We start from the raw sequence: 16380 nt of genomic DNA, 5'->3' as shown, positions 1-16380 counted from the left end.
AATTTCTGGTGGTAAAATCTCCACTTTGCAAAACTAGTTGCATTTTTGTGGTTAGTGTTTTTATTTTATTCAAGCAAAATAACTTTTTATTTCTTATTTGATGCTAATCTTGGGAAATCCCTCTGTTTTCAAGTCTTATTTCAAGAAAAACAAAATTTCTGCAACTCCAAAAGTTTTACTAATCCCAGATTTTCTATTTCACTCAAACTGCCCACCACAGACTATCAACGATTCAAAAGAGCCAACTATTTGTATTCATAAAAGACAACAATAAAAAAAAGACAATGCTATTTTTTCTTTAATTGCTGTATACTAAAATGTGTAATTTTTGAAGAAAAGTATTCTTAAATTGAATTCCCATCTATTTCAAAAAGAGTGTCAATTTACATATTCATATGTTGTTATTAAGCCATTTTATTTTTTTATTTTTAAAAATTTATCTTTATTGTTGAAAGTCTTACAGATGTCCCACTTTTCCCTCATTGAACCCCTCTACGCCCCCCCAGGCTACATGTGTTTTTATTAATAGAGAAATACTGAAATGTGGTTAGACACCAGAGACCACAGAATGAATAAGAAAGGGGGTTTGAAGAAATCTCTTAGGAGTTAAACAATTACAACTACTTTGCTCCAGATCACTTTTTAAAAAATGAGTATGTAAGTCTGGCTCAAGCTTTAATATCTAGTGTGACTTGTTTTTAATTTTTAATCCACAGTTTGATTTAAGCCCTTGAGTTATCTGCCCTATTTTAGATAAGTAATCATTCTGAGAGATGCAACCAGAGAGGCATATTAATGCCAAGCTGCAATTAAAACCTTAGATCTGACTTCTGATCTAGTCCATGTGACCATATTGCCGGGAAGAACTGAACATCCTTACACAGTTAACAAGGGATAGAGAGAAAGGAGAAAGATTGGCCTTGCAGCATATAAAAAGAAGCCCTATATTATTTTTGAAAATTAGTTTAAATAAATAGAGGACCACAGCAAGAAGACCACCTCTCTTTCTTGTGGGGCATCATCTATACGTATATATAAAAGGCTAATATGCAAAGTGTCCCTTCGGGAGTTCAACCAGGAGACCGGAAGTTCTATCGCTTGCTATGACATGCGCTGACCACCAGGGAGTGGCGCAGAATGAAGGAAGGCCCTGGCAGGCAGCCGGGGAAGGGAGGCCCCAGCCAGCAGCTGGGGAAGGAGGCTCCAGCTGGCAGCCTGAAGGCCCCAATCGGTCCTGATCGCTGGCCAGGCCTAGGGACCCTACCCGTGACAAATTTCGTGCACCAGGCCTCTAGTTATATAATTTCTACTTTAGGGCATCAAAATTGGGTTAATTGTATTATCACAACTAAAAGAAGGTGGTTCGTAAACCTGGAGTTAAGAGTCTCTGCCCAGGAGCCCCCGATTCCATGGTACTCTCTACAAGGGAACTGTTAGCCCAGTAACTCAGAGAGCCCTTGCCAACTAGGTGGGTTTGGGAGTGGCATCACAAAATAAGGCACATGGAAATATCTGTGCGAGAGTGTTTTCTGACTATAGAAGCTTCCATCTCAAGAGAGATAAGCACCTCCTGGTGCTTATGGTGGCAGGAAACACCACCATTATCTGGAATTGATATAGGAATTGAGAGCACGAGCCACTTGAAATGCTGCATTGATTGAAATGGAAGCATGACCGTCTTTCAGGCTTTGAAGTACTCTACTCCGGCCAAAAGGACAGCTTGGATTGGCTGTCTTGGTGAGGGGAGCACCGCCTGGAGGAGTCCTCACTGTCCAGGGGGCTCACCCATCGCCTTGCCTCACTCCTCCAGCCTGTCAACAGGGACCAAGTCCTGTAGGCACAGCCCCCGCCTTCTCGCCTCAGGTTCTCGCTAATTGTGCAAGCCAGGGGCTTCTTCCAGAAGCCAACATTCACAGCCCGCCTCCTGTCCAGTTAAAGAGTATGTATTACATGCATAGGGTGTTTGTAATAGAACCAAGTAAAAGCCCCCATAATCCCCTCCCCCATGTGTGGTTCCTAATGGTTTTCGAAGCACTTTTATGCATAGAATCCACTTAAATCTCCTTCATGCCTTGAAAGGCCCCACTTATTATCCTCATTTTTATAGACTTAGCGAGCTCAAGCCAGCATGCACCTGAGACTGAAATCAGCTCTGGTGGCTGCTCTCCTATATCTCAGGTGGGAGCTCCACTGCCTTTCTCATCTGTTGTATGAGGAGGAAGGACACAACTGTGCAGGTGAAGTCACTCCATAGCAGGCCACCTGACCCACGTGACTTAACATGGGTGTTGTTACTCTGGATCACCAGCCCATGGTGGAGTCTGTCAGGTTTCTGCTCTGTAAAATTAATGTCCTCTGTGTCCACACTCTACTCTTCAGAAGCAAACAACTAAGTCCTGCCCACACTCCAGGGATAAGGATAGAACTAAGCTCCAATTCCTGAGGCCAGGGGATTGACATAAATTATTTGGAATTTTTCTGTAAGGAGACTTGGTCTCCTCTCTCCTGCCTTTGTTTTTACTGGCCTTTTACTAGAAGACACTGAAATTAATCTGATGGATTTCATACATAAAATATTACATGAATATAGCCTATACTCCCCCCCCATGGGTTGTTTATTGTTTGTTTTCGTTTTTCTCCCTCTTCCCCTTTTGTTGAATTTATTGGGATGACACTGGTTAACAAAACTATACAGGTCTCTGGCACACAACTCCACACACACCGTGTGCACACTGTGTTGTGTGTTCACCATCCCAAGTCAAGCCTCTGTCCATCACTGTTTATTCTCCCTATACCCTCCTTCACATCCCCCAGCCCCGCCCCCTGAAAATTACCACACTGTTGTCCATGTCCATGAGTTTTTCCCGTATTTTCTTCTTTTTTTCTCAATCTCTCCACCACCCCAATCTCCCCACCCACCCCCCACCCCAGCTGTCAGCCTGCTCTCTGTCTATGAGTCTGTCTCTCTTTTGCGTGTTTTTCATAATGCCCTTCCTTGAAGCCCACCAACACAAACAATAATGCAAGCAAATCACTACCTAGTACCTGTCATTTTATTTTGGCACCATCTCTGCTGGGCTGGTGGGATCTTTATAATTTATTATTAATGGGCCAAAGTATGCATTGCTGACAGTACTTAAAGCAAAGCCGGGTACAGGGCACCCTTGCAGGCGGACAGGGACTCTGCAGGACTGGGGCCGGCTGCCCCACAACACCTGGGCCATGGCTGCATCACCAGAGTCACACCTGCTGAATGCTACAGGGGTAAGGAGAAGAAACAGTTTCCAAGTAGCCTCCCAAAGGCAGGATTTGTAGTTCAGTTCAGCAGTCACTTTTGGAGCACATGCTGTGGCTGGTCCTTGGACTAGGGACTGCAGGTGGCTCACATCACAACCTCCAAGTCTGGTGTTCAGAGGGCCTTCCTTTGAGGAGAGAAGTCTAGTTCTCTAGAAGTCCATGTCATGGCAAAGGCAAGGAAGAACGCTGAGTTCACAGGAAGGGGGAGGAGGCAAGGAAGAATGCTGAGTTCACGCGTCAGGAAAGGCGATGGGCCCACCAGACACAGGGAACAGCATGTGGAAAGGTGCAGAGGCACAGAGGGCTGCATTCTGTTGGTTCGGCAAGAACACAGGCTATTTGTGGGGGATGTGGGGGAAGAAAGGCAGGGACGCATCCCCAGGAAATGTCTGAGTCTTTTAGGAAGTGGAGAGCATTTTAGAAAGCTCACACCAGTGGAACTCTTTATCAATCTCTCTAGCTCAGATACCAACCACTCAAATCAGTCGCTGGCCGTAAACACCTGCAGACCAGTGTGACCAGCCAGGATGCCAGGGGCCTAGAGTGGCAACATATAGCAGGGACAGCAGCGTGACCGGAGCCCTCCCCTGTTAGTAGAGCAAAACAGTTAGTGGTGAACCAAACCCGCCCTTTACCCCACACACTTTCTCATCTGAAATGGGGCTGGGGCTCTCTGTGCCCAGCACTTTGAAGATACACAGCTGCCCAGGATGTTTGGCTCACTTGAGTTAGGGCCAGAATGAGGCTGTGATAAAACACTGGGAGTTTCAGGGCAGAAAAACCCAGAGGGCCAGACTTCAGATCTTCTGTCTTTGTACCTATGGATGCCAGGGGCTAAGGACGAGTAAGAAGGCATGAGAGAGAGAAAGATGTACAGGAAACTAGGTGGCTTTTCAATTAATTTTTCAAAGCACTTTCAGTTCCCATTTCAAACCAAGCAAACCACAGTTAACACCGAAAAACCCCCAAAACAAAACGGGGCCTGAACCATTAAACCTGGTGTCCCTTTTCAAAGGCATATACCACACGTTCAAAGGAACACGGGGAATCAATGGTTTTTGCCCACTGACTAGGTGTCCAGTGTATACGAGGTGCTCATTGTGTGAGCTCTCCCCCAGCCCTCCCAACAGTCCAACTGGGAACCTCTGAGTGGACCCATTTCACAGATGAGGAATCTGAGACCTGGAAAGGTCATCTTTGAACTCTTAGGTCGTCAGGTAGGAAACGTCTCCTTTGGACTCACATCTGACCCGAGGCCACTGGGACACCCGGTGGTGTGCTTTGTGAGTAGTTTGGACAGAAGGTCATCAAAGTGCTGTTGTGGCTGCCTGGGTGTCACATCCCAGCTGCACTGAGATGGGAAGGATCAGTTTCTGGGCTGAAAGGCAGGCATGTGTGAAGGTGCACACGGCTGGGTTGGAAGTCCCAGCTCTGCTGCTGATGAGCTATGTGTACCTGGTCATGTCTTCACATATCTGCGCCTCAGTTTCCTCACATGTAGCACAGTGTCATAGACATCGTTGTGCTTGCCCGCTGACACTCACTTACCTGTTTGGCTTCCAACCGCCAGTACGTGTGAAATTTTACCTGACGTGTTCTCGTGCCACCAGGACCCTTGTACAGGGGGGCCTTGACTTACGAGTGGCCCGACTAACGAGTTTTTCAAGATACGAGCTGTCTCTCGGCGATTTTTTTGCTTTGAGTTGCGAGCTAAAATTCGGGTTACGAGCCAGCTTCAGATACCCCACTGCTAGTTGGCGCAGCGAATGTCACAGTGAACGCCACAACATCAGCCCAGCATCAAGTGTCATTGTAATGGTGAAAATTGATTTGACATATGAGTAATTTGAGTTATGGGCTCCGGCACGGAACAAATTAAACTCGTAAGTCAAGGCCCCACTGTATACAGCCAAAGAAAAGTACTTGAGCACATAAAGGAAAATCAACTCATTTTGCCCTTGTACAGAGGGAGGCCCATCATGCCATCTCCTGACTTGTTTGCAGCAGGAACAACCAGGCTTGCATTTCATTCCACCATCCAGGAAGTCATCTGACTTCTACACCTCCAGCCCCTGTGCATCGTGGGGATGGCACTAGTTCTGACTTCAAAGCGCTAAGTGAGGGTTAGCACATAGTAAGGTCATATATCTGAGCCCCTTCCGATAAGAACGGCACAAATAGATGCCCAATAAATGTTAGCAATTATAAACGTTTGAGTTTCCTACGAAAAAGGCCCATCTCTTGTCATGAGCTTCTATTTGTACTGCTTTACTTTTGAAAATTATCAGAATTTTAGAACCCTCATCAACCAAGAGGCGATATCTTTATCACATAACCTTAGGTTGCAGTCTGTACATTTTGAATGATACGTTGTTTAAACATCGATGAGAGAGAAACATCGATCAGCTGCCTCCTGCACACTCCCCACTGGGGATGTGCCCGCAACCAAGGTACATGCCCTTGACCGGAATCGAACCCAGGACCCTTGAGTCCGCAGGCCAATGCTCTATCCACTGAGCCAAACAGGTTAGGGCATTGTCTTGGACTTCTTAGCAGAGCTGAGCTCCAGCTGCCCCAGTGATGACTGGCTTAGTGAAACACTACAGCTGCCTTCCCTTTTGTCTCACTTCCACAGTCCACTGCTAGTGCTTCCTGGGCTCACCTCCCAAGTGAACTTCTCATACGCAAGTCCTTGTCTTAGGGTCCGCTTCTGAGAAAACGCAAGCTGAGACAAAGAAGGGTGATGTACTCATCTCAGTTGAAGGGGTGGAAAGTATATAATAGTGCTTGGAACTCACTGAGCATCACCTAGTGTTCAGGTCTCATCCTTAATCCAATTACAGTGGGGCCTTGATTTACGAGTGTCCCGACTAACGAGTTTTTCAAGATACGAGCTGTCTCTCGGCGATTTTTTTGCTTTGAGTTGCGAGCTAAAATTCGGGTTACGAGCCAGCTTCAGATACCCCACTGCTAGTTGGCGCAGCGAATGTCACAGTGAACGCCACAACATCAGCCCAGCATCAAGTGTCATTGTAATGGTGAAAATTGATTTGACATATGAGTAATTTGAGTTATGGGCTCCGGCACGGAACAAATTAAACTCGTAAGTCAAGGCCCCACTGTATACAGCCAAAGAAAAGTACTTGAGCACATAAAGGAAAATCAACTCATTTTGCCCTTGTACAGAGGGAGGCCCATCATGCCATCTCCTGACTTGTTTGCAGCAGGAACAACCAGGCTTGCATTTCATTCCACCATCCAGGAAGTCACCTGACTTCTACGCCTCCAGCCCCTGTGCATCGTGGGGATGGCACTAGTTCTGACTTCAAAGCGCTAAGTGAGGGTTAGCACATAGTAAGGTCATATATCTGAGCCCCTTCCGATAAGAACGGCACAAATAGATGCCCAATAAATGTTAGCAATTATAAACGTTTGAGTTTCCTACGAAAAAGGCCCATCTCTTGTCATGAGCTTCTATTTGTACTGCTTTACTTTTGAAAATTATCAGAATTTTAGAACCCTCATCAACCAAGAGGCGATATCTTTATCACATAACCTTAGGTTGCAGTCTGTACATTTTGAATGATACGTTGTTTAGACTCTGGGTTCTGTTAGAATCCCCTGGAGAATATTTATTTTGTTTTGTGTTAGGAACCAATCAGGTGCAGACAGCTAGTTCTGTCTTGCCTTCTGTGAGCGATGATGCCTCTGGCAGTCCCGAAGTTCGAGGCAATGACAGTGAGAGAAGTGAAGTGACTTGGCCAAGGCTATTTAGAAAGGGAGAGTTGGGCTGGCTGCCAGGCCTCATGCTTTCCAAGACACACATTTTCTCCGGACTTCACCTTCACCTCTCGGGCTCTCACTTCCCCCTAGACAGCATTGGGCAAGCATGGCCCAGTCTTGTGATGATTCCTTTCTGATGTCTGGCCTTCTCTGGAACCGACGCTGTCAGTCAGAGTGAAGCAACAGGGCGAAGGCATCTGTCTTCCCTTCCTAATACGGGAGTGATCACTCATAGCACGGGAGGGAGACACACGAACCTTCTTATAAATAACCACATCAGGTCTCATTAAGGCGAGGAGCATTCGAGGAACTGCCATGCTCTGTACCATTCCCCTTACAGATGAGCACTGGGGACACAGACTGTAATTTACGAGAAATGTGACCCTTCCTTCCGGGTGCTTGTTTGTTTTCTCTGAGCTATTCCTCATTCTGAAAGATTTTCTGTTCCTTTTGTTCACTCAAATCACTTTCCCCTGATCCTTCCCAAACAGAACCTTTTTTTCTTATTAGAGAAAACCAGCTGGGTACCAGGTCCCTTGGACTTTAATATTCCATCGATATATAATAAGGATTTGGGGTGGGGGTTGGGAGTAAAGTCCTGAATAACAACGCAAAGAGAGCAGTCTTATCTATAATAATAAAAGCATAATATGCTAATTAGACCGGATGACCTTCCAGACGAAGTCGGGGCATCGAGGGAAGCCCAGGTCCTGGGTGCCAGAGGGAAGCCGGTGCCAGCAGCCGGGGGGAGGAAGGCCTACTCTTGCACGATTTTCATGCATCGGGCCTCTAGTTTCTAAATAATGGCCTTTAAAACTGGACTAAAAAAAAATCTAACACTGGGAAATTTGTTTTTCATTCTGAGTTTCAAAACAATAGGCACTTGGCCATGGGTCCTAGGTTTCAACCCTCCTTACAGATTTCCACAGCCCCATCCATGGGTAAGGGTGGAGTTTACGGCTCAGAGGCCGCCTAAGGGACCTACCTGCTCAGCTGGCTGGGACTGACCTTGCGGCTCGTCTCCCCCAGGAACAGCACAGCGCCTTCTGGAGACAGTTTGTGTTAATGGTCTGACCCAGACATGACCTGGCTCACTGTGATATTTACAGTTGCCCTTGGGGTTCAAGGAGAAAATCCCAGGCTGGTCTCCAGCTGTTTCTGTTTGTTTGATGTGTACGCCGTTACTGAAGTTTAACTTACATCCATAGAGTGTGCATATCTTAAGGGCTTAGCTGGACCAATTTTGACGTGTGCACACATGTAGCCACCACCCAGATCCAGATATAGAGCATCTTCACCCCCTGGAGGGTCTCCCCACAGCCCATTTATTCCTCGGGGTAACTGCCATCCTGCCTCTGTCCTCATAGATTCCTTTTGCCTATTTTTGAACTTTATATAAAAGAAATGCTAAAGGAGATCCTCTTAAGTCTGCTCCTTCTATGCAGCATTATGTCTGCGAGGGTCATCCGGTTGCATCTGGAGCAGCAGTGTCCTGTTTTTCATGAATGAATCTTCCATTGTCCGAGTCCCACTGTACAAATAGATCCTTGTATCCGTTCCATTGGGATGGGCCATTAGAAATGATGCTGCTATCAACATTCATGTACAGTCCTAGTTAATGATTGACATGACTTCCCTCCCCCTTGGGTGACCTCATTCTAACAGAGTCACTTATAATCACGAATGTTGCTTTTGGAACCTTTGGATAGAGAGGAATAAACTGGTGAATATTCATCAAGAACTTTAGAATCAAGAGATTATTTACTTTGAAAAGCAATAGGATTGGTTGTTTAAAATAGGTGTGCAGCCCTAACCGGTTTGGCTCAGTGGATAGAGCGTCGGCCTGCGGACTGAAGGGTCCCAGGTTCGACTCCGGTCAAGGGCATGTACCTTGGTTGCAGGCACATCCCCAATAGGGGGTGTGCAGCAGGCAGCTGATCGATGTTTCTAACTCTCTATGCCTCTCCCTTCCTCTCTGTAAAAAAAAAATCAATAAAATACATTTTAAAAAATAAAATAGGTGTGCATCCTCAAGCAAGTCATTAGACATCTCCAAACCTCAGTTTTCTCATCTAGAAAATGTCTATAATGTCAATATTATGCAAAAACAATAGAGTTGTGCCTGGCTGGCATGACTCAGTGATTGAGCTTCAACCTATGAACCAGGAGGTCATGGTTCAATTCCTCGTCAGGGCACATGCCCAAGCTATAGGCTCAACCCCCAGTGGGGGCGGTATACAGGAGGCAGCCGATCAATGATTCTCTCTCATCATTGATGTTTTTATCTCTCTCTTCCTCTTCCTTCCTCTCTGAAATCAATAAATAAATATATATTTTTTAAAGTAATAGAGTTGTAAGAATTAGATGACATAATGAAATAAAGCACTTCGAGCCTCGCTCAACTGAGGGCTCAGCATTAATTGCTATTATTGACTTTTCATCGTAATAAAAAAAGTAAAGTCAAAGATGCTATGAAGTTGCACAAGATTACTAACATAACATAACCAATGGAGACCAAGTAATCTGTTTTAATGCCAAAAGTCAAGTAAAAATGTGATTTTTCTTCTTACTTTATAACTTCTTCTGCTTCAACCTGAATCTCTCTAGTTAAATAAAGCTCTTTGTTTAAACAAAGCGATCTCCTGAATTGGATATGGAAGTGGAACAGAGAAAAACTTGGGCTGGGGAAGCTGATTACTGCGGGGTCAGCATCAACTACAGGCATCCTTTAATTTAGGTTATGGGAAATTGCTTTCGGTGTTTGTGTGTCTGCCTTAGATTTCCTTGTCCTTGACCTCCTAATAATAGGTGATAATTTGGATTCAATGTGATCTAATCCAGTGTCAGGAATTCCAAAGGCCAGAGAGATAACTCAACCATCCCAAGTCATATAAATAAACGGATCCATGTGCCCCCAAATGAAATCACATTAAAGTGTCAGATATTAGGTGTGATGACTACCCAGGTAGTTTTGATGGAATAAGCAAACATTTGAGGTTGGAAGGCTGATGTTGAAAGAGCAGAGAGCTTATTGTTGTAGAAATCATCTTCAGTCTGATCCCCAGATCTGTGGTCCTGGTCATTTTGCTGTCGGCCAAGAAGCTACTCCATTGGACAACCGTTCAAAGGAAGAGAGAGAAATCATGCCTCCCACCTAAAGGTGTTTCCTAACTCTAAACAAAAACACCCCAAAACCTTTTACTTTTTATTTTGAAATCATTTAAGACTTACAGAAAAGTTGCAAAAATGTATTAAGAAATCATGTCTTCTCTTTGCCCAGATTCCCAGAATGTTAGCGCCTTGTCACATTCTCCTTCCTCTCTCTGTTCTTTCTTTCTCTCTCTCTCTCTCTCTCTCTCTCTCTCTCTCTCTCCATTTTTCTGGACCATTTGAGAGATAGTTCAGACATTGTGTCCTTACTCTACGTGTGTATTCCCTAAAAACAGAAACATTCTGTTAAAAATGACAGTAAAATTAATACTGCTTCAGTGTTAACACTATTACCTGATCTGCAGACTTGATTTAAATCTAATGTCCCACTAATATCCTTTATAACAAATGAAATAAAGAATTATTATTTTTTAGTCCAGAATCCAATCTAAGATAACATATGTATTTAGTTGAATTTATTTCCTCAGAACACATCTTAAGGGATCTTGAACCCTTGCTATTAGAAAATCCCTCCATCAAAATAATATTTGCTTACCTGTCAACACAGTGATCCGTGGAAGAACTGGGTCAAAAGAATGTCTTCTAAAATACTTGCCTGTGCTTATGAGGGGAGGGGGCATAAAAGTAGTTAAAATAAATATAGTTCATTGCATTGATCGTATGCAAGAGAAACTGAGAAGGTTTTTTTCTTCCTGGCTTTATGGAAGAAAAGGTAGAGTGAAATACTGCTGCTAAGTTGTGTGGGTTGCATGGGTGTGAAGTTACACCTTGCCTGCCTTCTAACCGATGCATAGAGCTGCAGATGTCCATCCCAGGAAGCAGAGCTGCGCTGCTTCTTTCTGCAGACAATGGTCACAGTAGCTGCACTTTCTTTGGCAGATGTGGTGTTGGAAAAAGCCATGCACAAGTGCATCTTGAAGCCCCTGAAGGGGCACGTGGAGGCCATGCTGAAGGACTTCCACATGGCCGACGGCTCGTGGAAACAGCTCAAGGAGAACCTGCAGCTCGTGCGGCAGAGGAATCCCCAGGAGCTGGGCGTCTTCGCCCCGACCCCCGATTTCGTGGACGTGGAGAAAATCAAAGTCAAGTTCATGACTATGCAGAAGATGTATTCGCCGGAAAAGAAAGTCATGCTGCTGTTGAGGGTCTGCAAGCTTATTTACACTGTCATGGAGAGCAACTCAGGTGAGGCCGCCACTTCCCACCAGGGCTGGTGACCAGAGCTTTCTGATTCCCCATTTCTCTTTCAATCTCGTGATTCTCACCAAGCGGCTCAGAAAAACAAAAGCGTTACTCTAGTGTCTGGCAAATTAGTCACATGCTTGCAACAGATGAATAGCACCAAAAGCGTAATCGAATGAGGGCAACAAGGTGTTTGCGATGCCAGTTTATTAAAGATTTAGTGTAGAGTATCGAATACATGTGCAGTCTCTGGAGTCCCAGTTTAAATCCTAGCTTTGCCAATGAGTTCATTAACTGGGGGACTTGGGCCGCCTTGCTTTGCCTTCTAAGGTGCAGTGTCTGCACCTGTTGTTGGCTATGACCCTTTCCTTCATAAGGTGGGTGTTAGATGGGACAAGGCCTGCATAGCCCCGAGTGCAATGGAAATATTAGCGATGATCACTACTACATTTTGGCCAGTGAGGGTTTGTGTTAAGTGATCTACAGCATGTGTCAGACACACAGAGCATCCAGTAATGAAGCAGTTTCATTACAGCCATTTCATTGGCTCTCCCTTCTTTGCCACAAGCTAAAGCAATGTCCTTGGAATTCCTATTTTAACTCTTTACAATGGGAAGGAAGCCCTGGGACTCCCCGTGCTGCCTCTTGTAGATCATAACTGTGACTCATACGCAGAGATTGAGCCCGACATTGTTCTAGGTCTTCGGGGAGCCTATTGTAATTCCGTGGGTGACTACCACCTTTTCCTCTAAGTCAGTGGTTCTCAACCTTGGCTGCACTTTAGAATCACCTGGGAATCTTTTTAAAATCCTGATTTCTGGGCCTCATCCTCCGGAAATTTTGTTGCTTTGTTACTCATGTTGTGGCCCCACCCCATAACAAAGAAACAGAATTTCCGGAGGATGAGGTCCAGAAATCAGGATTTTAAAAAGATTCCCAGGTGATTCTAATGTGCAGCCAAGGTTGAGAACCACTGATCTAAGTGAAACTGCTTCTTGGAGAAGGACAGAGAGCAAACACAGGCCCTGCTAACCACGCCTTGTGTGTGTTATCATGGAAATGTGCGTGCATTCAAATAGTTGAGGAAACACGTTAATGCCTGAGCTCCTGGGCTAGCCATGGTAGCAGATGAACATCACCTCTTAATTTTGCCAGCATATTTGACGTATAGAAAATATATTTGTGTAGCTCATGAAATCAAGTCAGAAAGATCCCAGAAAACACCTGCACAGGATTATGTTCTTCTGAAGCAGTTTCTCAACCTCAGCCCTGATGACATTGTCACCAGATAACTCTTTGTCATGGGGGCTGTCTGTTTCCTGTAAGTTTACCACTGGATGCCATTTGCACCCCCACCCCCCAGTCCCAACACTAAAAATGCCTCTAGATCAGTGGTTCTCAATCTGTGGGTCACGACCCCTTTGGGGGTCGAATGACCCTTTCACAGGGGTCGCCTAAGACCATCGGAAAACATATGTATAATTACATATTGTTTTTGTGATTAATCACTATGCTTTAATTATGTTCAATTTGTAACAATGAAAATACATCCTGCATATCAGATATTTACATTACGATTCATAACAGTAGCAAAATTACAGTTATGAAGTAGCAACGAAAATAATTTTATGGTTGGGGGTCACCACAACATGAGGAACTGTATTAAAGGGTCGTGGCATTAGGAAAGTTGAGAACCACTGCTCTAGATAAAGCCAGTTTCCCCTGGGGGCAAAGTCACACCCCATCCCCATTCCCACCCCTCACTGAGAATCACCATGGTCATGAAAAATAGCAATAAGGACTAAGATTTTTCTGCCATTTGTTAATCATGTGGATCTATGCAACACAGGCTGGATTCTCACATTTAAATGAATCAGCCTTGTGTTCCCGTGCAGCAGAGAGCTACCTCTATTGCTGGTTTGAATGTGCTCCTGTCATGATGTTTGGGATTGACTTGCACAGGAAGCAGTAGGAAACAGGACACAGAGGGGTGACATAATAAGCAGATCCTCTGTAAACTGGCTTGTGACATTACTTGCTGCAAGTTAGACGGTTTGAGGTTACTGGGTCCTATTGCATGACGCTGTAACTCCCGGTCGTCGTGGGGAGGAAGAACACCTTTCCCCTGTTCATTGACTCCTAGATGCTCATGCAGAAGCTGTGAGTTGGGGCTGGTCTGGGACATGCTCAGCCGGGAGGGGTGTGGGCGACACCGGATTCCAGAAACGCCCACCTCTGCCTGTGAATAGCACATTGCCCCAGGATGACTCCCCACTGTCTAATAAAAGCAGCAAGCAGGAGATGAAAGCAAGAAATGCTGGTAAAAATATTCCTGTCTTCCCCTTTCCTCCTACTCCCAGGGAGGATGTATGGCGCCGACGACTTCCTACCAGTCCTGACCTATGTCATAGCTCAGTGCGACATGCTGGAACTGGACACGGAAATCGAGTACATGATGGAGCTCTTAGACCCTTCCCTGTTGCACGGAGAAGGTAGCGTACTTTCGGGAAGGTGGGAGGAACTGGGTGCTGAGAGGGGATTTTGTTTTTGTTGTTGAGATGAAGTTCACATAACAAAATCAGCTCTTTTAAAGTGAACTATTTGGTGGCATGTAGTACACTCACATGTTGTGTAATCCACCACTTTTTTCTAGCCCCCAAAACGTACCCCAAAATAGCCCTGGCCGTATGGCTCAGTTGGTCGGAGCATCATCCTATACACAAAAAGGTTTCCAGTTTGATTGGTTATGGGAAGCAACCAATCGCTGTTTCTCTCTCTCTCCCTTCTTCTCTCTCTAAAAATCAGTAAAACATATCTTCAGGTAAGGATTAAGCAATTTTTAAAGACAAATATACCCCTCCCCAAATAAAACCCTGTACCTATTAAGCATTTATGTGGGAGCTTTTTAGAAATCCTAAGGATTAAGTCTAATTTTAATTTAAAAGAATGTGCTGACTTTTTTTCTAACAACAAAAGTAATACACAGTCATTGTAGAAAATTTGGAAACATCGGAAAAACACAAAAAAAATGTAACCCTGCCATAATTACACTTCACCAAGATTGGTTGATTGCAATAAAAAAAAAAATGTTGTTCAATAGAATAAATGGTATTTCGAAAAAAGAAATAGTTTCTTCGCTTTCAAGAGGAAATCGTAAACATCTGTTAGAGAATATTTCCACTGTCAGGAGAATGTCCTGCTGTTATTTGGTTTTCATCATTTTTTAAAGAGTTGGTGTTCAAGATGAAAACAGCATTGATTTTCTCTTTTATTTAAAAAAATAGTGTCTGCTCTTGGTTAAAATAAAAAGACAGTGGAGTTAAAATCTGGGCAGTTCGCTTTTGATTTATCTTGGCAGTTCAGTTTTCTTCTTGTGCCTGCCTGACACCGACGTGTCTTAGCAGAAATGCCTTCTCCTTACACACTAGTTAGGTATTTTGCCATGGAAATAAGTTGGATGAAAAACAGAAATAACTGGGACTCTCGTGTGGGCTTGTCTCTTTAAAGGAGAGCCAATCAGGGCCTGTGCACTGTGAATCCGGGTCATCCATTTCCATGTGTCCCCTGAGTTCTGAATTGTTGCCTATACTTTTTTTTTTCCGTCTTTTCTCCGGTGAGTTTTAGTCCAGGCTTGAGTGAAAAGGTCCGGGGGCTGATAGGATTCCCCAGGGGATGCGTCATACTCGCATCTTCCCCGAAGGGAACTTAAATGTATCGTCATCCCCACAACGTGTTGCTTAGTTTCCTACCGTTGGCCTTTCTTACCAGGTCTGTCCTCCTCCTGGGAGCCCATAAGGGACACCCTTCCCACCTCGCTAGGGCTCGTGCTGACTCAGGATTAGGGAAAATACCTTCCATCCCGTCCCTCCACCCTAGGCAGATATGAATGAGCCTCTTTCATCCCTCTCCCCTCTTGCCTGTTTATCGCCCCTCATTTTCATTCACAGCCTGAGCCACCGCGGCCCTGCCTGGAGCTTTCCTTACCTGCTCTGCCCTGGGCTTTGATTGGGGGGGGCGGGGGGGGGTGGTTTTGTCCAGTGACCAAGAGAAGCACCCAGGCCATCATGCTTACATTTTGCATCATTATTACATATTGCATCATTTTTGGAATTTTGTGTGCATCCAGGTTTGTTGTTGTTGTTTTTAGCTCCGATCATGTTTAATTCTAGTGATAAGTATGTCACATTCTTGGCACTTTAGAGAAAGAGCATGCCAATTTCACTCAGAAAATTACCATTCCGTTGCTGACCATGTGTGCTTGGGACAAACATATGCTTACACCTGGTGGCCCGAGGATCTAGACAGCCAATTCCTGCTACCTCTCCCAGCCTTTCCCCAAGGGAAGACACTGCCCTGGACACTGTGTCGATGACAGATGAGCAGGTTGCTGTCCTCACCTCCGGGAATCACACATGAGAGAGACACAAGGGCCCAGCTGGTGAACCTACAGAGCAGCCTGTGAGCCCATGCCCAACTGGAGCCTGCTTCCACAGAGCTGTGTCTCGGGCTTCTTGGCTGCCTGCCGGGGGAGAGCAGGGCAGCCCAGTCGGCTTGGCTGTGGTTACAGACCAGGCCTGCGTGTCAGGGAACTGAAGCTCTGTGACCAGCAGCAAGAAGCTGCTGAGCAGAGAGCCACATCACCGACCCAGCCCTCGAGGCCAGCCCAAGGCCCTTTGGTTTGCAGGGCAACAGCCCACATCTCTTCTGCTGCTTATGCGGGGAGTTTCATTGACGGAACAAGCATCAGAGAACCCTTTTACGTCACAGCTCTTGTGGTAGGGTTATAGTTTTGCTGAAATGTAAACCTTCCTCTAATGGCATCCTCATGTTTCAAAGTGTGGTCAGTTTTGTGCTTCCAGCATTTTGAGTTTTCTCCTTGTGGCCTGAACAGATCACAGCTATGGAGTCTAAAATTTTTTTTTCCTTTTTCCCCATTGGCCTCTCCCC

At 45.2% G+C, this 16380-nt stretch overlaps 1 protein-coding gene across 1 annotated transcript in view; it reads left to right on the top strand.

Moving 5' to 3' along the window:
• The window catches only part of RIN2 (Ras and Rab interactor 2), a 106332-nt gene that overhangs the window by 82341 nt on the left and 7611 nt on the right, over positions 1-16380 (top strand). The window contains 2 exon segments of the mRNA XM_014539487.1: positions 11131-11436; positions 13794-13925. Coding sequence (XP_014394973.1) covers positions 11131-11436; positions 13794-13925 — 438 coding nt within the window.

This window comes from Myotis brandtii, unplaced genomic scaffold, assembly GCF_000412655.1.
Source record: "Myotis brandtii unplaced genomic scaffold, ASM41265v1 scaffold217, whole genome shotgun sequence".
In the NCBI taxonomy this organism is placed as follows: domain Eukaryota; kingdom Metazoa; phylum Chordata; class Mammalia; order Chiroptera; family Vespertilionidae; genus Myotis; species Myotis brandtii.
Note: the sequence above shows the minus strand (reverse complement) of the source record. Positions and strands in the feature narration are given on the sequence as shown.